The sequence below is a fragment of the Coloeus monedula genome (assembly GCF_965178545.1).
Source record: "Coloeus monedula genome assembly, chromosome: 22".
Lineage (NCBI taxonomy): Eukaryota > Metazoa > Chordata > Aves > Passeriformes > Corvidae > Coloeus > Coloeus monedula.
Window position 1 is genome coordinate 549,697 of NC_138802.1, and position 24,423 is coordinate 574,119.

The following is a 24,423-nucleotide window of genomic DNA, read 5'->3' on the forward strand; positions in this document are numbered from 1 at the left end:
AAGGGCAAGAACACCTCAAAAAAACCCAAACCAGTTTCAAAATCTCCTGCAAATTGCCTGGATACTGGGTGCATGCTGTAACCCCCCACGGCAACAGACACTGTGATTAATTTTACTTCGGCAAAGTTTGTGTAGTGTCTCCTAGGAACAGCAGTTCCTGCATCAGTCTAATGCCCAAGTTTGGGGAGTGCTCACGCAGAACAGCTCCCGCATGTTAATTCTGTTGTTGGTCAGAGAGTCTTGAAAAAGCCTGCTAGAAACACTGCGAGAATATCAAGTTACATGATGGAAAACAGTAAGGTATAGAATTCAGCATTTTAGCTCAGTTTAATTAAAATGGTCTTCTCAAGATCATTTTTGAAAGCCAGATATCCTTGGGTAATTCAGAATTATCAAAAAATATCCTCAAGTGGAATTCCACTATATTGTTCTGTGAATCCTGTTTTAAAAAAATTTGAGTCTATTTCCTTATAGGGAATGAACCATTCTTACTCTATCTTCTGACAACACCACACAGCCCTGAAAAGAGCAGAAACTTTCAATTCCCTGCAAGCATATGTGCACTTAAATCTAGAATTTAGATGTTCTTTTTCAAGAAAAGCCACAGGATGAAGAGTCTCAGCTCAAGAAAAGTGTCCTTGAGCATTATTACACTGGAAAAATGAACGTAGCAATTTCTTGCATTTATTACTACAGAGAAACATAGTTGGTTACCCCAGCCACTAAGATACACCACCTAAACCAGGGAAGCCGGTTTAAATGCAGGGCAGAGGGCAGCTGTAAGCTCAGGGAGAAGGGCGCAGTTACACTGTGCTACCATGCTCCTGGGGGCTGCTAGAGTAACTCCCTCGCTGACTGACAGCAGCGTTGTCATCTCACTATGAACTGCATTAGTGCCCTTGCTGCCAGCCGGGAAGAGCTGACAGAGATGTAAACTGGGCCATTACATAAGTATAAATTGTGATATAATAGAATCAATTGTCCTGAACTGTATTGCTACAGCATCAGCACTTGCCCCAGGAAGTTCTCTGTCTCTAGCGTAGAGGACAAGGAGAGACCAGTGATACAATATAACCTCAAAATTCCAAGGAAAGCACACTTTGTAACAGAGGTGTAAGTTAGCCATTGCTGGGGTAAGCCCTTCGCAGCTCAGAGACGTTCATATTCTGCACACACGTGGACATGTCAAACCTAACTCCATCCACAGTTTCTGCGATCTAATATAAGGTCTCTGTATTGCAGTGAGGTTACAGTTGGATTGAAAAAGGTAAATGACATATTAGTGAGGGGAAGTGCAATCACAAAAAACTACAGGTAGCATTAAATTAACTAAACTAACAGCTGTCACACAACCTTTTGTGGGAGATTGATTCTTAATCCAGCTTCAGCTTTGCTTTTCAGCTACTCAAATGTCCACTATCCACTTAAAGACAGGGGTTTGATTCACTTTTGTGGCCAGACACAATAGAATGGCACTTCAGCTGCTTGTACTAAAACACATTTCATCATTCTGCTCATGAATGCAGAATTTGGGAGAACACTTGTCTGAGCTCACACCTCTGAAATACTTGATTTTAGTGCCCCAGATAAAATTGTTTTGGCCACTTATGTCAAGCCTTTGTGTCTTGTGTAATATCTGCATAGATAAGTTTTCAAATGATAGACGTATGCCATAATTAGACAAAACATTTCAGTAATGCACTTCACTATTTATATTCCTCAGGTCAGAGTCTGACACAATGGCAGAATAAGCATGAATTCAGGTTCTGAAGGGCATTGTGTTGATTAAAACATCCAAAAATATTTCTATTTCCTCCTGTCAAAACCCAAAACTATAGAATTTTCATTTTATATTCATTTTATAGTCTGTCAATAGAAGTAATGCATGATACTGACTTGCAAAAAAAAACCCCCATAATGTGAAGCCATAGTTTAATCATCTCCAGTAAAAACACACATTCCCGACTGAACAGTTGTCATTCATCAATGTATAAACTTTGGGACATTTCTAGAGATTTCATGCAGTAATCCTTAAAGATGAGAGGACAGTTGAACATGTCAGAGTTTTTCTTTCTATAGAAAGAAATCACCTCTTCACTAAAGAAGAGGTAATTTCTTCACACAGCTCACCACAACCTAGAACGCATCAGAACCTGTGCTGGGTTTGGATGCTTGAATGGCAGCCTGCAGGTAAAAGCAGAGCAGGCTTTCATCTGTGACTTATGAAGAGGAAAGAAGAGGGGGATTTGAATTTGTGGAAGGAGTGAAGATTATAACTATAAAACCAGTCAACAAACAAGCTTCTCTCTTGCAGCAGTCCAGGCAGACAGAAGCTCTGGAACCTTCCTCCCATCCTTGGAGAAAAGAAATACACATTCACACTGTAAGAGGAAGCACCACTAAAAAACCCACAAACAAACAAAAAAAAACCCCAGCCCACGATTGTACTTTCACATTTTATAATTTAGAGTTATTTGCACACCTAAAAGGTCAACACTGGATTCTGTATAACTTCACCAAAATTCCCCCTGGAGCTGTCACCAGCTGTCACAGAGCTATGAGTAGGTGCTCAGTGTCACCTGCTGGGGAACATTCTTCAGTTTAAAGTAGCACTGGTATCTGTGTGCACAGAAAATTTCCACATAATTTACTAAGTTATCTCCAGATCCTAAATCACTATCAGCAAACCTGAACAAAGACACCCAATCATTTGTAATTTTTATATTTTCACTGACACTCTTACAAGAAAGACCAAGGAAACATTCTGTGCGAGTGTGTATCATTTATTGTAGTTCAAGAGAGTCAGGAATTGAACAGAAGACATGGCAAAAAACAAATAAAAGAAAAACAACCTTTTTTTTTCCAACTTAATTTTAAAACACTGTGGTTTCAAATCCTTTTTAAAAAGGAAATTCAAGTATCATATGCAGGGGGCAGTAATATAAAAATGTTTGTGAATTTTTTTTTTTTTTTTTTTAAAAACGTAATTCTACATTTCCTGCACCCTTTCTGCTTTGGTAAGGCCAAGCCATGGATACAAATTGGTATGCAACATAAAAAATGACCCCTGCCCCAAACTGCAGCCTCCAAGGATAAAAGTATCTGCGCTCTGCGGACAAGCTCCAATGGCTCAGAACTGTCAGTTAGCATAGATCTGCAGCATTGAAAGAATGTATTTTATTTTTTTTAAAGTCACTGAAATCCTGGTATTCCCAAGCATCTCATTCATGGCAGCTGTTTTAACATATCTCTATCTCAAGGCTTTTCACAAGTACCAGAGCATCTTGATCAACATAAAGGAAAGGGACATCTCACGGAAAGGAAATTAAAATCCATGTGTGAAGCCTTTGCTTTTTTGAAATTATCCTTGTGTCTAACACCAATTAAAAACCAAATAGGCAAATATGTGTAATATAAAAATACGATCCCAAGATGAACACTTTGTTGCAGGCACAGTTATCGCACGAAATATGTTCTTTTAAGGGCAGGGGAATGATTTTGATTTTCACAGGATTTGTATTTTTTTGCATTACAAAAGAAAAAGACAGCAGTGCAGGTTTGATGGGTGGAACAGAAAGAAAGGAAGGGAAAGAGAAAGAAGTTACTTTAGCAGCAAAATGTCCAAAGTTCTAACCACAATCAAATTAACGGATATCTGGCGGTAAAAAACAAGGTTGAAGGGATGCTGCCCTGATCCATTTGTCTGCTAAAATAATTCAGCTGTAAAAACTCCAAAATGTGACATATTGAAGGACAGTTTGTAACATAACTTCCTAGCCTGTCCTCCATGTTATTGACCATCGTTATCACTTAAATATATGTACAAGAATTAAGCTGCTTTTCTCCTCGTCCACATGCTCCTGGTCACTACTGCAAGTCGGTGCCGTGGGCGTGCCAATCCTATCAACAGCTCCCAAGTGTATCTGCTCCACTCCTGCCAGAACAGCCCATGCCCTGCTCTGCCCATTGGTGGTGGCATGCACTGCAAGGGAATTTTTAATGGTCATTCTGCTTGTCTCTCATCCAGGCTTGGATTTGCTCTTTAAGTTCTGGCACTAGTAAGGTAAAAAAAAAAGAGAAAAAAGAATGATTAAATTACTTGGTAATAGTACTATAAGAAAGTCCCTCATGACCAACAGCCATTTCTTATTTACATATCATCATGTTTTTCAGCCCATTAGTTATGAAAGCAAGGGTGTGAGGGTTTTTTCCCCTCAGAAAAAGGGAAAGCAGAAGGAATGAGCTTTTCTGTGCAAGCTGAGATGAAAGAACTGTTACCTCTACAGGGCCTCCACACTGTCCTATGAAAGTACACACCTGCCCACAAATTGCTTCCCCCAGCCCCCTCCCAGGGCCAGCTGTCCCACGGTACCTGGTTCCAGCATATTTTCCGTCAGCGTCTGACGATTGAAAGGATCAGTGGAAGAGTTCAGCAGATGCCTCAGGATGATTGACCTGTCCATGATAGTTCCAGAGGGCAGCCTCACGGGGTCAGTCATCAGAGTGTCCATAAGTGGATCTGAGGGCACAAGGGTCTCCTCATTAAAGTGAGGAAAGAGCTACAAATTTTATCTTCCCATAAACCCACAGTACAGAACCACTGCTCAGGGTCCCCAGTACACTGCTGAAGTTATAGAGAGTTAAATGGACATAAATCTTTATAGCACTTTCCCCTTTCTGACCTGGAACTAAGCATTCACTGCTGTCACCCTATTTTCAGACTGAGAGGAGGGGTTACTGTTTTCAAGTACATGTAAGCAAAGCATGGCTAGGACTGGACAGTACAATCTCAGGGAAAACCAAAGGAACTCTTAGCTTTGTATATACTCAACTACATCATTGAAATAGAGCAGGATGGAAGGCTTCATAAACAATATATAGTTTCTATTACCATACGGAATCAATGTAACAAACAAAATCCCTCTCTCCTAGATAGTGAGGATTTAGAAGACTCCACTTGCCTCTGAATTCATCCGGAGCATCGCTGTAATCAATCTCTGCACGGGCATTCTTGGCAACAATTTCCTCCACTTTCTCTGCCAGCAGTTTGAATTTCTCTATTGCTATGGTAGATTTGATTCCAGCCTTCCTCATTTTGGAGATAACCTCCTCAAAGAGCTCTTTACTGTAGGACCTCTACAGGCAAAGCATAAAAAAACAACTTTGCTGAGTCGTAGTATCCATACATGCCATGCAAATACTAAAGATAATTAATGCATTTTTAAAACTGCAGAAGGAAGGATCAGTGAAACCTCAACCTTACATCAAAGCAAATAGTATGTAGGTAGCACTCATCTAACACCAAAATGTCAACTTTGGGGTAGACTTAAGATTTTTTTTTTTACTAGTCGTCACCACTGTAGAACTGTTAAGGACCAAAAAAAAAAAAGGCAACATCACCTAAAGAAAGTGAGGAAGATGCCCAGAGAGGCTGACTATAATCATTAAGACTGTTCTTAGACAAAACATCTGTCCTGCCATTCTTCTGTCTGTATTCTTGTTCTCACAAGTCTTAGCTGAAAATACAGCACAAAATGAATTTTTTTTTCTTGAAATTTCTTAACTTCTCTGATAATGTGCAGCGCGGTACTGGGAAAGAAGTGATTCTTTCTCCCAGTCCAAACAAGAACTAACATAAAACCCACCCCACAATGTTGCAAAAATAGCAAGACAGCTGAGAGAGAGTGAATGCTGGAGATTTGCCACCCAGTGCAGTAGGAATATCCAGAGAGATCAAATGCGACTGAAGCAAGCACTACTTTCATATGAAAAAGAAAGTTAGGGAAGGACTTTTGTAGCTGTCTGTGTTCTATAGAGACACCATTTTCTTTTAAGTTCACTATGTCATGTTTTGACATAAACCTTTTAATAAAAAGTGTTATTTACTTTACAGTGCAAGGTTGATATATATGACAAAACAAAACACACTAGGTCTCACAGATTTCTATTTCCCTTGGGATTTTTAAAGGGTTCAACACAGCCCCACTTCTTTCATCTGCACCACACTGCACCAAGAAATGCCATTCAGTACGCAGGACACACAGTGCCCACCCAAACTCCTTTCTCGTGCTCAGAGGGAACAGAACGATGGCAACACGCCCAGGGCTCTATAAACGTTTGCAGATTCCCTCTCCTACGTGCTGGGATTTGCAAATGGGACATGTCTCAAAATGCTTTAGAGAGATCCCGCCATGATCAAGCAACTTTTTGTTTGTTTTGTTTTTTCTCCCAATACCAGTAGCCATTAACCAACCGAACATTTCCTTGGTATTTCTTTCCTGTCACTGACAGTTTCCAAGAGACTGGTCACTCCCCCCACTCCTTTTTTATGAAGGGCCACTTTGTTAATTAAGCTTTTTTCCAGTTCTCATACCCACAGGCTTCTTTCTTTTGAATCCCTACGTCAGTCTGTCCATTTGCTGTGGCTGGCATGGATGAATGATGAATGATTTCATATATGCTGAATAGCACAAAAATATTCATTATGCACATGCAAATGCATATGGTCTGTTTCAGAAGTATTACTGGTACTATCTGCAATTATCAGAATTTAAATAACTACAGAAAAATGATCTTGAGCTACCCCAATACCTCTGCTTCACTAGACACGCAAACAGCTTCATGTGCTGTAAACCAGCTTCCACTAGCATCTCAAGCAGCTGCTGTGAACAATTTTTCCCCTCTATACTTTGAAAAGTTTGCATTATGAAACAAGGGCATGGACAGATGTGACTCAGTTTGACAACTTTACAAGAACACAGAGCTGAGCAATAGCTTATCTTGCTCTGAATATTACCATGAGGAGTTCAAAGGTGTTGTTAATTGTCTCATACATGCTGCGCTTTGTCAGTTTATTACACTGCCATTTAATAAAGTGATTTCAGAGGGAATACAATTTGGAAACTGTCGATCTAGAGAATGAACTTTGATTTGTTAAAGGGGGCTCTTGGTCCCAGCTCTGCCTGTTTTGATGAGGAAAGGGGAGGGAGTCAAATCTCAGTGTGCCTCAGTTCTCCCACCTGCAAAGGGACAAAGTATTTCTGCTAATTTACAGTGAGTCTGTAGGTAATGAGCACATCATGCTCATGAAATTTCCCACGCATGTGAAGTGCTATGGATATTTATGTATGTTTACACGTTTGCAAAGCACTGGGAACACCCATCCACAAAGAGCAGACAGAATATGAACAGAGATGACCTGCTGGAAGAAAACAAACTGCAGGGATGTAAGACAAACTGGCTGGCAGCACACAAGCAAGATGAAACGCTTCTAGAATGTTCTGCAAAGTCCTGTTTGTCCACAGCGCTTTTGCCCTTCTCCTTCATCTTTCTGGAGCTCACCTGATCATCAGCAATTGCTTTAGCAAAGCGAGCACAATCCAGCTGCAGATAAATGTCAGTCAGTTGGTCCAACAGCTTCTTTGGTTCAAACCCATATTTCTCTGGGTTTTCAACTTTCAGGTCACGGCACTTGGGGCCACACAGTTGCTGTAAGTTAAAGTTCAACATAGCAGCCAGTCGTGGTCCAAGTTCCTATGAGAGCAAAGTAAAACACAGATCACAGTGTGAAGGCAGTGATAAAGATTATCGCTAGATTTGCACACAGCAAGATCAGGAATTATTAACTAATAAAATTTTCATTTGGTAGGCTTGCAGGAAGTGTCTGTTCTTTATGCATGTTTGCCATTAAAAAATGTCATGCAAACAGTTGCTGTCTGGAAGGATCACACCATCTCAGTGACTCAGGTAATGCTTCAACAGCAATTAGATTTTAATGAGATGGAGAAAGGGGAAGAGAATGGAGACTAAGTGCTACCAAACATTTCCAGGTTACTATCCAGAGATGTTAGAGAAGCAGGGAACCAACTTAAATCTGAGCAGGACTTACAGGTCTGAGAAAAGGCTTTTGGACCTGCTTGGTAAGGATATGGAACATATCAACAGTTTCTGTTGCCAGGGCAAGATATGAACGGGACACACGCTCATCCTGAGCCAGCTGCGACTGCCGGGCCTGTTGCTGATCCTACAAAATAAACACAGAGTGGTTACAATTCCAAGGAATTTCCTGCATGACCATTCATCAAAACCTTACAGCCACATTCCTAAGGGGATCTAGACAAAAGGACAGACAGTAATTCAAATACAGATGTGGGAAATCTTTTAATCTAAGGTACAGCTGCTCACTTTTATCACCTAGTACTAATGTCTACACCAATTTTCCAGAATTCTGCAACACTAAAGAAGGAATGCAAACAGCATAACGAGCCCCCGTGGTTATTGAGTCTGTTTACACCCTCTAACTGCTCCTCACAGCTGCAGAACTGGATTATGCTTCCTTTCCATCCAAATGCCAATACTTCAAAACGAGCTTGGGATCTGAGAGTCAAATGAGGTTCTCTCTAATTTATGCACCATCATAAATAATAAACACTCCCCAGTGGAACAATCTGTAGATGATGTACCAGCTCATTTTGTAACTACAGTAATGGCTTTACCTTGCTGGTAGGCAGAGACAGGAAGAAAGGCTTCAGAAGAGCAAACCAGAATATGTTTAACAAAGATCTTTATAGCTTTTCCTTTTGTACTTTTTCTTTTTATAAATCAATAACCTTAAAATAGAAATACCTGACATTGGTGGGTCAACACACACAATTACTGTCTAATCAGGCCAAGCTCTGAGGTACAGGATTATAATTGTCTGCATCGAATCTACCAAGGACCAATGCATTAACAGAATAAAAGCTTCTATTCCTTGAAGTCAATTCAACTGGCGAGCATCTTCCCAAACCTCCTTCAGGAAGGTTAAAGTCTCGGTTTCTCCACTTAGAATTAAGTGCAGAGTAATTTGAAACTTTATACTATATCCACTTCACACCACTCTCTTTGCCAGCCACAACATAACTAGGCAGAATGATGGTTTTTGCAGAGTGTGATCCAGAGTGACCATGGCCATACCGGCAGCAAGAAAAAGCATCGACAGCTGCTTCTCATAAGCAGCTCTTTGGTGCTGCCCCTTATAAAAAAGTTTTTTTAGTGGTCTTGTATTGGAGAATTAAAAATAAGTAAAGGGCACTTTGAAAAACAGCTCTGTTCACCCTGGGCAGCAGGTCCCATTGCTCTTTATTCTTCATCTCCTCTTGCACTTCATGGATACGTTTTAGGGACTCCAGACTCTCATCCAGCAAGAAAGTTGTGTCATTTATCAGCATGTTGATGTAGCGAACAAACTGCTTCCCAGAGCTGAAAACATCGAAACACAGGTATCACGGCAGAGCAGGTGGGTGTGCAGAGCAGACTGCAACCCCAGAAACACTCCTGCACTGTATATTTCCAACAACGATCCCATTCCCCAAGCCAAGTTGATTGTGGTGTCCAGAGCTCAGTTTAGAAACACTCCAGTTCTACTGGAAGGGGTTGCCATGTAAGATACAATGGAAAGCAGCATCACCCATTCCCAATGGCAGTGACCTCCTCAGGTCCCTGCCTGAGCAGCCTGCACAACAGGAAGCAGCCTGAGACAACCTCTTACTCACTTGAACTCTTCCATAAATGTACCATGGTGAGCTATATTCTGCCAGAGGCTTTTGAAAATGGTGCTGATGTGGTAGCGGATTGTAAACTTGTCATAGAATTCGCTAGTGGCTCCGGTATGCTCCACATCTGGAAAAGACAACAGATCCCAAAACATTCCCACCAGGATTCACTGGCAAAACACCTCTCCCTACTGCCTCCAATGTTATGAGCTTGAAGCACGCACAGAAACTTTGAGAGATGAAATTCAATTCCCGCTCAGAAGTCTCCATCTTAACTCCCATTAAAAGAAGCAGCCCTATACATTTTCTAATCTAGACCCAACCTCATTTCTGAAGAAAAACCCTGAGAAACCAAAACATTCTGCTCTATTCAACTCTGATCTTCATCCCACAGACTAAAATCTCACTAAAAAAACTGGGTATGCTACAAAAATACTTGTTTTTGTTATGGGTGCAAAAACTCTTCTGAAACACCCAAATCTACAGGACTAGCAAAACTACAATGAGGAGTTTTAAAATCCCAATATTCCTTTAGAAGCAAAGCAAAAGCTTTAATTTTGGAATTTAAAGATCACAAAAGCAATTGTCACATCAATTCACACTGCTGGACTTGTCAGTGCACAACAGCTTGTGAAAGGACTGGAATGCTTAAGGTTCCATCTAATGCTATTTCCCCCCATTTCTGAGCAATAAAGCCTCATCTTCACAAGACTCAAGATCTATCTGGGGTTTTGTTTTTGTTTGTTTGGGTTTTTTTGGTTTGGTTTGTTTGGGTTTTTTAATAGTTACAACAGCTAATACAGCCTTTGGCCTTAGAATACTATTGTGCACTCAGTGATCTACAGACAGAGCACTTACCTGTGTAAAACTTCATCAAGGAGGGGACTAACAACTTAGTGGAGAGAGGGTGATTCTCAATCATTTCAAAGAACTTCTGTGTCCGGGGTTGAACAGCTGGATTTGTCATGAACATCACTTCCACCAGCTTGGCTACTAAATAAGGATTTCGGATGTAGTTCTGGTTGCACAGCATCACAACAAGGAACATCACTATGTCCTGAGTACAGGGCTCATACAGCACCTGAGGAGCATATCTGGAAACAAGGAGAGAAGGAAAACTAAATGAAAAAACGCCAACCCCTAATGTTCTACTTCTTAAGCTATGGCTTTTTAAAAATATTATTCTAGTGATGATTTAACATATCAGAAGATCAAAAGGTCTCTCTGCAAACCATAAAGAAAATTCCTGGGGAGAGAACCAAAAAACTTTCTACTTTCTTCCAAGATAAATCCAGGTTAGAAGGGACTGTGGAGCCATCTATGCATTATAGCTGCAGCAATGCTGCCATGCCATAACCTTATGGCTGCTGTTAACAACCAGAACATCAACTGCAGATAAGTTAGAAAACTACTTTTCCACCCTACATTTATGCATGTGCCACCTGCTAATGGGGCAAGTGGTAGTACAAGTTACCTTCAAATATAACTTTACTTACTGTACAATAAAAAATAAAAATTCAGCAACATCTTCCACGTAAAACTCTGGCAATGCTGCAAATACTTTCGGAACCTCAGGAGTTAAAGGCAATTTTACGCTGTAAAGCAAAAGAGACAACAAACAGGACAGTAAACCAGTGGCATGTGCTTCCTTATGGAACTCTTCTATGGGAGCCCTTTATAAAAATTTGAAACTGACTTTTTTAAAAAGCCCATGTCAGTACTTCAAGGGTACCAAACATACCTGAGGGAGCCCCCCAAAACCCAACTGACCATTAAACTCTGAGTAACACACATATTCCATGCAAGGATGTACGTCATCGACCACGTAATGCAGATGCTGTAAGTAAAAATAATTCTAGAACTGCTAAATTCAGTAAGCAATCTAACACAATCTGAAATATCTTTGATACCACTTACACAGATCAACCTGACACTCACTTGGGATAGGCAGGGTCAAGAATGCGAAGCATCAGCTGAATCACCATGCCATAGAAATTCAGGCATCTCCTGAGGAAGTTTTCATCCAGCAAACCAGCATCTGCACAAGCCTTGCACCTCACCAGTTTCTGCAGAACATGCACACAAAAACTAAGCCAGGGCAAGACAACATAAAGGAATGTGAAGCCTCTCCAAGACAATCAATACATCTGAGAATCACAACAATTATACAGTGGTCTTTTCTTACAGTACACTCTTATTTCAAGAAAACAGGGCACATAAGCCCCAACACAGCAAGTAAAATATAATTTAGAGTTGCAGGGACAGATGTGCCCTTCACAAGCTTTATGGGAACAATGAAAGAGGTAACAAAGGTATCAAAGTGGGAAAACGTGTGATTAAAGCCATTTTGGTCTACAGCTCAAAAAATTTGTGCCAATTTCCATGAGGAAGATCTGAGCAGAACAGGCCTTCAAAAAACAGAGCACCCCAGTTTACTCATCTTTGCAGGAACTCTGTGTGAGATCAGTGACTTAAGAGTCCCTGCTTGTGCATGGACTGTGCACACACAGCTACTCCTGAACAAAGCACAGTCCCTTTGCTTGGTGTCTCTCCAATTAAAAAACCACAGAATTTTCTTATTGGTGTTACTTTGAATTTTAAATTCACCATTGATGTTATATTGTATCACAACCACCATCTAGTGCAGCACTCACAGGGGTCAGAGGTTCAAACCCACCATTTTCAAGCAGCATCAGAGAGAAGTTGTACTTAACCATTAGGACACAAAGTCAATACACAGGCTACCAAAGCGTTTAGTTGAGAACTGAATCACTTACAAACCTTAAGCTGTGTCTTGCACCGTTTCAGCATCTCTCGATGCCTGGTGGCCAGAGGAGAATCCTTCCACTGACTTTCATTGTTTTTCAAATCTTCAACAGTCCTGAAAACCAGATGCAGGAACTGGTTATCATGACAGAGTGGAAATGTGCTGCCAGCACAAGGCATTTAACTGACTTATCTGCTAAAAACCAAGGGACTATGGACAAGTGGGGAAAAAAGCTGATCATTTTCAAAGAAATTACCCATCATCATAACATGAAAAGTAAGTTGCTTTTGTAAATGCAGACTGAACATCTGCACAGCCAGAACTCAGAGGCACCACATACACTAGCTCCAACACCCATGACTGTCAGACACACCAAAGGGATGAAACACAAGGGCTCTATCTTGCTTGATAAACTAATTTTCTCCACTGTATTTAAAAAAAAAAAATTGTCTTTTTTTCACACTGAAGTCTATGGTCACTCTAAAGTAAGGTTAAAAGGATGCCATGAAAATTAAACCTTAACACAAGGGAAGGATGGTTCAATTAATGAGACAGATAGTTCATTCCTCTTCTAGTATCAAAAAGGAAAATGGAAGACAAAATCAGCCAAGGAAGAAAAAGGTGGCCAACAGAAAGTCTTGTTAGAAAGAAGAAAGTTGCAGGTCTATATCCTGTGTATCTTCCCCCTTTCTACTACTGCAAATGATTTTCTACACTTCTCATGCTCCACTCCCAAGAAAACTCAGGCTTGTAGAGGAGTTCAGTACGCGAATAGTCCACAGTCTCCCTGTTGGTATAAGGACCAGAAAACCAAGGGGGTTGATATTCCTTCCCTTCCTTACCCATCGTCTTACGCCGCCCCACAGAAAGAGAACTTAAATGTACATTACACACACTATTTGCATTAAAAAAATTCCCATATCTTAATCCTTTTTAGGAAGTGCAGCTGATTAGAACAAAACTCATACACTGAACTGCATGAATACAGTCCCTTTTCATCCCTTCTCTAAACATACATTCTCTTCCACATCAATCTCTGCCTACAGCAGACAAACATCCAGCGTAATTTCTTTACTAACAAGATCTAAAGACATTTCCCAGTGTTGCAAGCAACTAAGCAATTCATGGAAAATGCTGAAGCCTAAGCTCCTACTGCTGTCAGTAAAGCCAAGAGCTCTACACTCTGCACCGTTGGATGGGGACTGCTGCATCAGCAACTCCTGTAAAACAATTCTAAATAAGGAAAAAGCAGCAATTCCTTTTTCAAGCCAACACATGGCTTTTTTACAAGTAATCCACAGGCTGTTCATAGGAAAATAGTTTTTCCTTTAACATATACTGACTCTTCCTGCTCTGCTCTCTGCTACTTCCCAGGTTCTTGGCCTGCATGTGCTTTAAAAATTAAATCATTTCAAATGCAGTCCAAAAATCCTGTAATGAACTCATGGCATTACTGCCAAGGAACATTTACCAAAATGCAATGAGTGCAATTATAAACAATGGAAAATACTGATGATACAAAAATCTGTTCTAATTTTAACAGAGCATTCTTCAAGGTTTAGCAACTGTAAAAGTCTATTTGAGTTTATGCCAAGAGAAATGGAAAACAGGAGTATCTTCATGTTAGCATCATAATGTATTTATCATTTTTAAAACAGTAATCCATATGCTGAATTACATGTACAATAATATTAAGAGTTGTACAACAATATTAAGAGTTCACTGCTGAAGGCTTCTCTCCCCCCCATCCCAAGAATATGGCAAATTTCCCTGTCTCAGAAGCTGAGGGGGAAAAGGTAAATATCTTCTGGGATGTTCAAAACAGCTCAGGCACAACTCACAACGCCTTGTTTCTGAAATCACAAGTCACCTCCACAGTGACCTGATTATTTATCAGACACGTAACCTGACATGCATTCCTCCAGCTCTGACAGAGAGCCTGAGGCACTGATGCCCACATCCCACCAACCACACCACAGATCAGTTATAATGAACAGTGTTAAGTAGTGTCATGAATCCTAAAATGTTCTGAAGAGAGTTATCTTTTAAATAGAATGGTCTTCTCACCAACTTGAGCTGCCTTGTGTAACCAACACCCTCCATCTCACTATTTTATGAACTCCTGATTCAAGCCACAGTCCTAAACACACCCAAAAATCCCCAAGGGCCAAAAGCAGCAGGGTAACAGAAAAGCGGAGGTGTTCTGTACTCAGCGACAGTTTCACCTGAATTGTCATTGTGATTTCATGTAGTTTATCAGACTTGCTGCCGTGGTGAGAGGGGGACACCAGGAGCCTGCCAGGACCCTCAGCCACACCCAAACCCCCGGCTGCAAACCTGTTGAGCTCCCGGATGGCCCGCAGTCTCCGGATGTACCGACGGCAGCTGGGCAGGATGGAGAGGTGATGGGCGTGCAGGGTGAGGAAGAAACATTCCGTGGGGAATTTCGGCTCAGAAAATGGAGACGGATCCCTGTCTAAAAAACAAAAAAGAAGTAGAGGTGAATAAATTAAAAAATGAACTGTCTTATCTAGGGTGAGACCTTGAACTCAACTTTTCTTTAAAACAAGGAAAAGCAGATAGCATCAAGAAAAGGGATTTAGGAAAAGGAAATTCTTTGCTGGAATCAAGTACTTCCATGTACCTCCATATCAGAAGGCACAGTAATGCTTAACATATCTCAGTAAGAGTACTAACAAAGTTCAGCAATCCAGGCTGCAACCTCCTCCATTGTTGCTTTCACTCTTGTCTCATCTGTGGGAAGCTCGATTCGACACCTGGGATGGAATATGTACATGGGATCAACCGTTTCCAGCTTTATCTTCGTACTTAGTTGCTGCAGTACCCAGAGAAAGTTGAGCATGAAGCCATCTGTAGACACCAAACGATCATCTGTCTGTGGGGTGAGAAAACAAAGGGCTGAAGACATGAGCTGAGAAGTACAGGGGGACAGTCTTCAATAAATGAATTATGCAAGTTCAAGAAAGGGGAGAAATTATGAAGACCGTGGCTGTGCATAAGGAGACTTGTGGCAATGGGAAGGTCAGTTACTAACTTACATATCCTTCCCTATGGTTCAAGTAGTCACTGAAGAACATTAAGCAAACACGTAAAAACAAGCAGAAAGTAATCTACGAAATTAAAAGAGCTTAAAAGGGCCTCTTTCAAGAATGGTCTGCCACTGATATAGACAACAACAAAGAGTTTCAAATAGTTGCTGAGCTTCAGTTCCTAAGTTTTATCGTAAGTGTAGTTTCTATTACTTCTTCACTGTAATTTCACAGAAATATTTCTAGTAATGGTTCCAAATGTTTGCTTTTGAAAAGGAAATGTGGAGACAACAATGAACAGCTTCAGTTCATGCACAGGTTTTATCACAGGAAACAAGGGCAATGCATTGGTTAAACAATGCCAAAATCCCATCCCTGTGGTTTCACTGGAGCCAGGCCATTCTGTATCTGCCCTGCTCCTTTTACAGACACCATACAAAGCCCAGCACTTTACCAGCTGGGAAAGCAGTGTGTTAAACAGTCAGTTGGAATGATGCCCTCAGAAATGGGGCAGGGCAAGTACAAAGCTTTGAACATGTAATCTAGAAGCTCTGTTAATGAAGCGACATCTCAGTTCTAAGAGAGGAAGTAAACTGCTAAAATAGGTAAAACAGATTAATTTCAGAAATGGAAAATGTATTGAAACAGACAGAGATAGAAGACAGGACTTCTTGCCTGTGGCAGCAGGCACTCAAAATTCTTTTGTCCTCCATTCCAGACCACCACTGCATGAGCCATCTAGGGCTACTTGTGGATGGATGAATCAGAGGAAGAGCATTTCCCTTTATTTACCTGCATTTGGGCCTTCTTCAAGTTGGCATTGACCACAGCTGCCATGTAGCCGAGAGCTGCCTCCCGCGTCTCCCCATTCAGCAGGATACTGTGCAGGATCTTGAACAGCTCTTGCTGCAATTGCAAACAAACACCTCTCAGCATCACAGTCCTGCTTTCTGTTTGTCTGTATTTTATGTTCTACAAAATCCACAAAACTCACTAAAACTTCTGTTATGGTCTTATTGTCAACTTTATATGCGTGTTAGTTATGACATCAGTTAAATCGAAGACGTAAATACAACAGTAGTGCAACACACTACTAACACAGTATGTATTTACCCATCCTTTAACATGGTCTGTAACTCATGACTAACTGATCTGATATTTTCTGAATTGGCTTACAGCCTTAGAGAAATATTCATAGCACTCTAATTTTTTTCCCCCAATTCATTTCAGCCATATCCTAAAGGATTTGTGGTTTAAGACAGAAGGTAATTTTTTTAGATTATGTTCTTCATCTATGTCAAGACCAAAAAAACCCACATATTATGTTTTTAAAGGAATGAGAATACTTACCCTTGCTAATTCCAGGTAATGCTGCAAAGACTGGCTAACAACCCGGGTGTTCTCAAGAGTAATGGCAGGCCCCGAGAAGTACTTCTCAACTACTTTGTTCTGAAAGTAAGATGAATATTGGCAAATGTATTGAAATGTTTTGGGGAAGTAAAAAAACCCCTCACAACAAAAGAACTCCACCATGCTATTGTCAACGTCCTTCTGTGACACTTACATCATCTTCAGCAAAGACAGAGAGGCTGAAGAAGGCTCCAAGGTAGGAAAGCCTTTGCAGTTCTCTTCCTGCACCTGTGCTTAAAGATTTAGGCAACCACAAGGGCAAAGAGACAACCTAAAAATAGGAGAAACAGCAAGTTCTTAAAAGCTGCCATGTCAGCCATCCTGCTTTGTCACCTTCCAGTGTCTGCCACACACCCTCAAACCTCCATCCCTCAGTCATGCCCATGGCAAAATGGAAACATCTCCTCAGTATTCCAGCAACCCAAGCAACTCATGTTTGTCCCAGTTTTAATAAATTCTCAGGGTAAAGGACTCCCTCTACCAGCTTAATTTAGACTACTGTTTTGCATGACAGGCTCCAGTACTCTTGCTTAGAGTTCTGGAGAACATTATCAACAGGAATTGTACACCACCACCAAAATAAGTGACATGGTTCTTTTTACTTGAAAAAACTCAAACTGGAGACACTCACCAAACTGCACATAGGGTGTGTTTTCCCAAACTTGATTTCACAAAGTTCGCATAGTGCCTATAAAGAAATCCCAATAAAAATTACTTTTTTGAGTAATTCCTAAGTAACCTGTCTGCAAAAAACAAGCTTACTATGACAAACTGCTGAAAGAGCTGAACCTTTTTCCCTTGATTAGCAGAAAAACTTCACTACCACAGTGAAGATGTCCAAAGAGAACTAAAGCACACCCTGCTCCCATTTTAGCTTTTGCATCTGCTCCAAGTTGCCTCAAAAAAGCCAACATGTCTCACAGGATAATAAATTACTGCACTTATTCCAAAAATTAGCTGTGCAAATTGTTGTTTGCTCAGAACATGACAACGCCTGTGCTGGACTCCTGACCTGCCCCATTAAAACCAGTAACAATAATAAATAGAGCAATTGTTTAATCCATACACCAAGGCCTTTGTCTTCTGACTCAGAGTGGAAAAATGTCAAATGAACACAGAACCCAGCAACAAAGAATCCTACCCAAGATCTCTAGCTCACTTTCAACTGCAGTACAGAAAGAAGCAAGCAGTCGTAACAGAGAATTCTGGAAACACAAAGATACTGCTGGCTTTCCCACTTGTCCTGTGTTACATGTTCTCAGTTTTCAATTATACTACAGTGAGTAACTACTATTGCATCCTTTTGTTTCACACTGTGCCAACTAGAGATACGGAAAACACAGACTCATTTTCAAGTAATCCTTCTTTGCAGCCAACAGCCAAATTTGTAGCAGTTCACAAATTGGGAGGATGACAAAAGAGCAGGAAAACACAAACCCAGAAAAATTAATGTTTTTTGCCAAGTACCAGAGTTACTTAGTCAATTTGACTTACAGCACTCCAGTCCAGCTGATTTCCTTAAATACAAAACAAATCTGAGGTGCAACAGCCTTTTTTGGCATCATACACTGAAGAACCTTAAAGGATCCGAAGGTGTTAAGTTGACAATACTCAATTTACCAAGAATCCAACTTGCTCTTTTGGTGGCCAAACACAGTTTGCAAAAGACTGGCTTGTTTTGTCAATAAAAGCAGTAGGAGGAAAGCAGACTTAGGACTGAAGTACACACTTTAATAAGACTACAAATAACCCCTTCACCTCTTCAGTCATCAGGGAATATGAAGATATTTTTCTCAGTAGATAGACTCCAAATAATTTGGGTTTAATGCAACCTATTTGAGTTTCCTCACATACAAAAGTTGAGTCTAAACATACACTGGTATGGATATTGGTTGTTATTCCCCAGATTTAAATTGAGAGGAGTTCAGTGGGATTTTATAACCATCCACAGTATTACAGTTATGCATGATGAAATCCATACATTTGATTGATTTTATATAAAGCAATACATACAAACATTTGAGCAGACCTATACAAACAGCGTTCATTAAGCTTAAGACATTAATGGCCTCACACTCTACTAAATTTTTTATGTTCTTTACACATCTCATGCCCCATTAATCTTCTGACAGAGTTTAATAGCAATCCACTAACCAAAAAGAATCCCCAAAGTGTTGAAGTGTTATCTTGCCTAGAAGCCGCATGTTATCACCAAACATAAAGAAACTGCTTCTAGAAATGGACAGTCCTTACCATAAGGGGATATTTAAAATTGTCACTATCAAGGGAGCACTCTTTGGAAGCCACAGCCAGGCCTTGTAAGATGGGAATAAAGATCTGTAAAAACACAAGTAAATTACTTTATTCAAGAACAGGAAGCAATCAAATGACTCCATTGCCACACAAAGCATGAAATGCCTGTTCATTCTTCAAATAGTGCAAGTTACACAAAACAAAAACTAGGATTTTTTTTTTTTTTAATTTTTATCAGTTAAGCCTGAAGGCTTTAAAGGGTATTCAAAGCTAAAACCCAACTTGTTTGCTGTAGTCTAAGCAATGGGGCGTTGCTCCATCGAGTTCCCTGCATGTTCTCAGTGAGCAAGTTCTCTGTGTGTTGTAGACACAAACAAGTGCACGGGTTCTGGACAGGTGTCCAACAACCTATTGCCCAAATGGGTAATAATTTATTTTTCTGTACATTTGGGGCAATAATACAACTCTAATTTTGCATGATGTGTAAGTCGGTAAAGATAATAAGCAGCAGTCAAGGATTGTTAGGAAAGAGGAAATGAGTTGACAGGAACTTATTAATCAGAAGTAATTGCACCCATTTAATAAGTCCCAATTGCACAGTTCTGACAACTATACCCTCACAAAATAAACCCATAGTAATTCTGCAACAACAACAGGAGTCCCACTGAATTTTAAAGTATATTGTGTTGCTCCTGTGAAGAGACAAAAAATATTATTAAATCATATTACAGAAAAGCACTATACAGGTGGCCATGTGCTTCAGCTCCAGGAATGCTTCTCTTCTCCAGGGCAGGACTTCTAACACTTTTACAACCACTTTTTGTCATGCTTAAATGTACTTTCAACTACATGAACCTCTACTAAAAGAAGTCCAGACAGAAACGTAAATTATTAACAGTTACTCGCACTACACATAAAAATTATCTAATGTCATTCTTTGCAAAACTGGAAGGGTCAAATGCCATTTCAAAGGCCTCTTTACAGCCAAATCACACAATACTATGGGAGTGCTAATTAGAGACAATTACAGCCTTATTGATCTGCTTTACAGTCTACAGGCTAGAAGTTCGCTAGTTTTGTGTCTTAATTATTTATCATCTCAGTGAGCTACTCTGACACACAGAACAAACCACCTAATGTTCCTCAGTCATTTCCTCTGTAAACATGAAGAATTACTGGACTAGGATTTGTAAACTGCTCTTAGCACCTTAGATACAAACTGTTAAAGATGCAAAGAAGGGTAAAGATTGCAAGATGGAAAACACAGTAACTCTGAGCAGGATTGCAGAAGATTGCCATCCTAACACGTACATTTTTAGGAGTTCTGTACAAAAGGACGAAAACCAAGATTAACCTTGCAATATATGCCTGCACATTCCAAGTAGTCCACTTCTGTGTTAGTGTGTGCTGCATATTAGCAAATGCACTTTTAATACTTAGAACCAGCAAATACTGAAAGCCAGCCTTTTTAACAAAATGTTAAGAGTTAAAAAAAGAACAAAAAGTCCAGTTGCTTTAACAGGCTGCTAGTCCTAGAGGACTATGAGACACTGACTAAACTTCTGACAATCCACTCTCTTGGATACCGCAAATTATAGAGTCATGTGCTGTAGCTACTTTTTACCTATGCCTTACCTGTTTGAACACCTCTTCATCCTGGTAAGTTGTTCTCACCAATTCTTGAATGAAGCCAAATGGGAGATTCCTACACAGCATATATGGTACCAGCAAAGACTGCTGCTGCAATGACCTTAATTTGTATTAAAAAAAAATTAAAATCCAAACCAGTTACTGATTATTTGCAGTAGTATTTGCAAAAACATCAGAGCAGCCACATGCAAGGATGTGTCTGCAAGCACATTATCAATGTCTGGATACACCTATTCCTTTCAGAAGTAACTAATCTTGTCTGCTCAAGTTACTTGGGGAAAGGTTATTCTCAAACAGATGCTGCTGCCAACATCACACTGTGGTTAACGAGGCTGGAAGAAAACAACAGCTTTTGTGTAGTAATTTGTTGCTCCTTCTACCCCCTCTAATAAAAAAAACCCTTTGTTAAGATCAGCTGGTGAAGGAACAATATTTTCTTACATGTGTTTTTCCAGATTAAAAAAAGAACATAACATTGGTCTTTTCTGAATTAATACAGTCATTACTTTTAATGTGGCTTTTAACTGCTTCCTAGCATTTTGAAAGAAGTGTCTTTTTTCCTTACTATATATTTACACAACTAATGTCAACACTGGTTCACGCAGAGACAAAACTGACCTCAAAGCACACCAGATAACTGGTGCACTTTTAAAGATTATTGAAGTATTCTTTGGGGACACAAATATAAATTTATGCAGATTTTAGTAAAAGCCACGTATCCTATTTTAAAAACCTTTTTAGTGTTCTAACTAAACTGGCTGCTGGTTAAACAACTGCACTTGAAATCCCAGAGTGGTGATTTAGGACAGACAGCTTTCTATTACCAAACCTGCCATGGTAACTCTGGAGCAAAACACCTGCTATGTTCCTTCAGCAGGTTTTGCTACACATTTTAAGACCACAGCTCTATTGGTTACTGACCTTCCCAGGTGTAGTGCCCCAACAATCTGTAACTAAAACAGTTGAAGCGTAAGGCAAGACAAAAACCAGCTCGGTTCCTGATCCTCTGCTTAAACTGTTCACTTCAACCTGGCTGATTTTACACAAATGCAGTTAGAAAGCACTCAAACTGCTTTCCACCAACTCATCATTTGTAAAGCAACAAACTATTCCTCTGGCACATAATTCTCCTGCTCCAACAACTGATCTTAGTTTTCTTATCTAACCCTCAGAAGAAAAAAAGAATCCTGGGACAGTCTAACTCTCATGATTAACATCAGCTTGATTTACCTTGGTTGTGTTAAGGATCCCTGTAGCACCAGAGCAGCATGTGAAATGCACTGGGATCGGATGTTGCTCAGTAACTGGCTAACTGTTGGCTGGCTACACATCTGACAAAAACAACATTATTTTAATACAAATCAGAATTTAAATACAGAACACACAGGAAAGACGATAAACTTATTTGTGCAGTATAATGTAATATGCACACTAAGACTAAAACTACTCCAGTTAAAACCTTCCAGATTATATATAAATAATGTTGGTTGGTTGTTTTTTCCCCAGAAGCAAAAGCTTAGAGTAGAATACAGAACACTGACAAGGGAGCTGGTCTCACAAAATTGTTTTATACAGAATGAACTTGGATAAAATGTAGTAAATGGAAATAGGAAGGATGATTTCTAACACAGTGCTTATTTAAGAGATACAAAATATATGCATCACTCAAATTTGATGAATTAACAAGAATCAAAGGGCCCAAATAAATTCAGTAAATCTATTTCTACAGCAAAGCCATCAAGAAGAACTATCATTCCCACCAACTTTCCCCACTAATGAGTCAGAGGAGTGTTTGTGACAGCACTGCTACAACCTCACTCATCTGAAACATACCTTTGGTGCTTTTCTCTCCTCTATTCCAACCCTATCAAAACACTCAATGAGGTAGTTCAGCATCTCTGTCTCCTTACAGTTTTCAATGGTGAAGTGGTCACTGCAGGAATCAGAAACACTCGAGCTGCCAGAGCCTCCCACACTTTAAAACACACAGAAAGCAGAAAAAAAGCATTAGGTAGAGTTCTTCACTGCACAATCAAACAATTCATGAACATTCCTCTGTCAATGCTCTGAACGATCCATCCCATCACACACATGGCACAGTGATTCAGGTAATTTCTGTGATAATTCAGGTAATTTCCATGATCTATGAAGAGCTCTCCACGTAACAGCTTGTCCAGCCCTTGAAGTTCAGAGCTGTAAATGCCTTATTAAACAAGTGCCTGAAAGACAGCCACAAGGTGCATAACTTTGATGGGAATCAGTAAATCTTGGTCTCACAATGTAACAGAGAAAACAAACAGCCTTTGAGTTGTACCTGACACTCAGGACACCACAACCCTTCCATGCCACTGTTCAGAACGGCAGAAATGTCAAAATTCTGTTAACACCACCAAACCACAGGAGGCAGGAGCCTCCCACTTCTGAGAAGAGACCTGGGCTGACAGACAGGGCTATACACAACCACTTCAGGTGCTCTAAGGAAGAAGAATCCATAAAACAGAGGCAATATATCCATGCTGCTGCTGTTTTTTACATTACTACATTCAAGATTATTTCATTTCAACTCAGTTCATTTCAGTTCAGTAAAACACATCATTTCATTAAGTAGCACAGCCTCAGTGGGGAAAAGAAAGCACTGATACTGTAAACACAAAAACTAAACCCACAAAACCAAAACCATCCTTGAGATGAGAGAAATTGAACACAAAAGTAAGAACAGACCCACAACTCTCAATCTCAGACTTGTTATCTCAACAGAATTCTTCTCTACGTAACAGCTTGACAAAGCTAATTAAAAGCAAAATCCTCATTTTACAGAAGAGACTAAAGACATGAAATATTCACTTAATGCAAATGAAATCTAAAAACCAGCAGTTACTTGGATGGTCTGCTGCAATTCTCAAAGAGAAGTCTGTGTACAGTCAGGATAGATTTGAATGAAGACCAATTTACGAGCCCCAGATCTTAAACTGGAAAATAAGACTATTGGTTTCCTCAAATACAGCTTTTTAAAAACATATTTAAAACTATAAACTGTCAGAACTGGAATTTCCTTTTAACTGCAAAATAATTTATATTTCTATAATTGAGCCATACAAATCTATTGTGCAAACTTTACAGTCCAACCAATAAAGCCAGGAAAGGTTATTGCTGTTAACATGCTGAGCTACCAGATGCTTAAGAAACACAACATTCTAATAGCAGCAACCTCTGTTTGCAGAGAGATGCTTTCAGTTATTCAATTAAAACTAATCCATGTAAAACACAGCTCTATTGAAATAGTGCTCAGTAACCACAAAATCATGCACATGGGGCTTTTTTAATGGTCTCTTTTTTAAACCTCTTGGCTTCTCACATCCAGCTTAAAAAATACTCTTTTAAGAACATAAATTTATATGAAAACCTACTAGTTCTACAGTCACTCTACTAATGATTTCACTGCAGCAATAACTCAAAACTATTCTAACACAAAGCTCATATATTGAATGCCTTGGTGCTTTCAGCATGCCAGCTGCTGCATAGTTGTACAGCCACTGTGTTTATATTTTAACTAACAACTTACTGCTGTCTGCAAAATGCCGTGATACAATAAACACACTAAAACCCCAGAAGCACAGCAGAAATCCTATCCAAAGCTTGGCAACTCAATCCAACATTTGGACTGAGTCACCAACACAATAAAAACTAAACAAAGCAGTGGGGAAAATAACCCTAAATTCCACATACATAAATCCCTCCTATAGCTGTGTTATCAAGTTCA

The 24,423-nt window shown here is 39.9% G+C and overlaps 1 protein-coding gene across 3 annotated transcripts in view; it reads right to left on the reverse strand.

The window, feature by feature from the left end:
* Positions 1–2,773: 2,773 nt before the first annotated feature.
* Positions 2,774–24,423, reverse strand: part of UBE4B (ubiquitination factor E4B) — a 36,997-nt gene continuing 15,347 nt past the window's right edge. For all 3 annotated transcript variants that reach the window (XM_082295874.1, XM_082295873.1, XM_082295875.1), the window contains 21 exons: positions 22,497–22,638; positions 21,894–21,994; positions 20,649–20,763; positions 19,014–19,097; positions 17,392–17,448; positions 16,915–17,031; positions 16,701–16,799; positions 16,143–16,256; positions 14,998–15,196; positions 14,638–14,776; positions 12,315–12,414; positions 11,472–11,599; positions 11,030–11,128; positions 10,392–10,627; positions 9,534–9,660; positions 9,096–9,240; positions 7,889–8,023; positions 7,342–7,533; positions 4,962–5,136; positions 4,373–4,519; positions 2,774–4,055 (listed from right to left, as the gene is read on the reverse strand). In XM_082295874.1, coding sequence (XP_082152000.1) covers positions 3,997–4,055; positions 4,373–4,519; positions 4,962–5,136; positions 7,342–7,533; positions 7,889–8,023; positions 9,096–9,240; positions 9,534–9,660; positions 10,392–10,627; positions 11,030–11,128; positions 11,472–11,599; positions 12,315–12,414; positions 14,638–14,776; positions 14,998–15,196; positions 16,143–16,256; positions 16,701–16,799; positions 16,915–17,031; positions 17,392–17,448; positions 19,014–19,097; positions 20,649–20,763; positions 21,894–21,994; positions 22,497–22,638 — 2,710 coding nt within the window. In that variant the 3' untranslated portion in view covers positions 2,774–3,996. The remainder of the gene's footprint in view (positions 4,056–4,372; positions 4,520–4,961; positions 5,137–7,341; positions 7,534–7,888; positions 8,024–9,095; positions 9,241–9,533; positions 9,661–10,391; positions 10,628–11,029; positions 11,129–11,471; positions 11,600–12,314; positions 12,415–14,637; positions 14,777–14,997; positions 15,197–16,142; positions 16,257–16,700; positions 16,800–16,914; positions 17,032–17,391; positions 17,449–19,013; positions 19,098–20,648; positions 20,764–21,893; positions 21,995–22,496; positions 22,639–24,423) is intronic.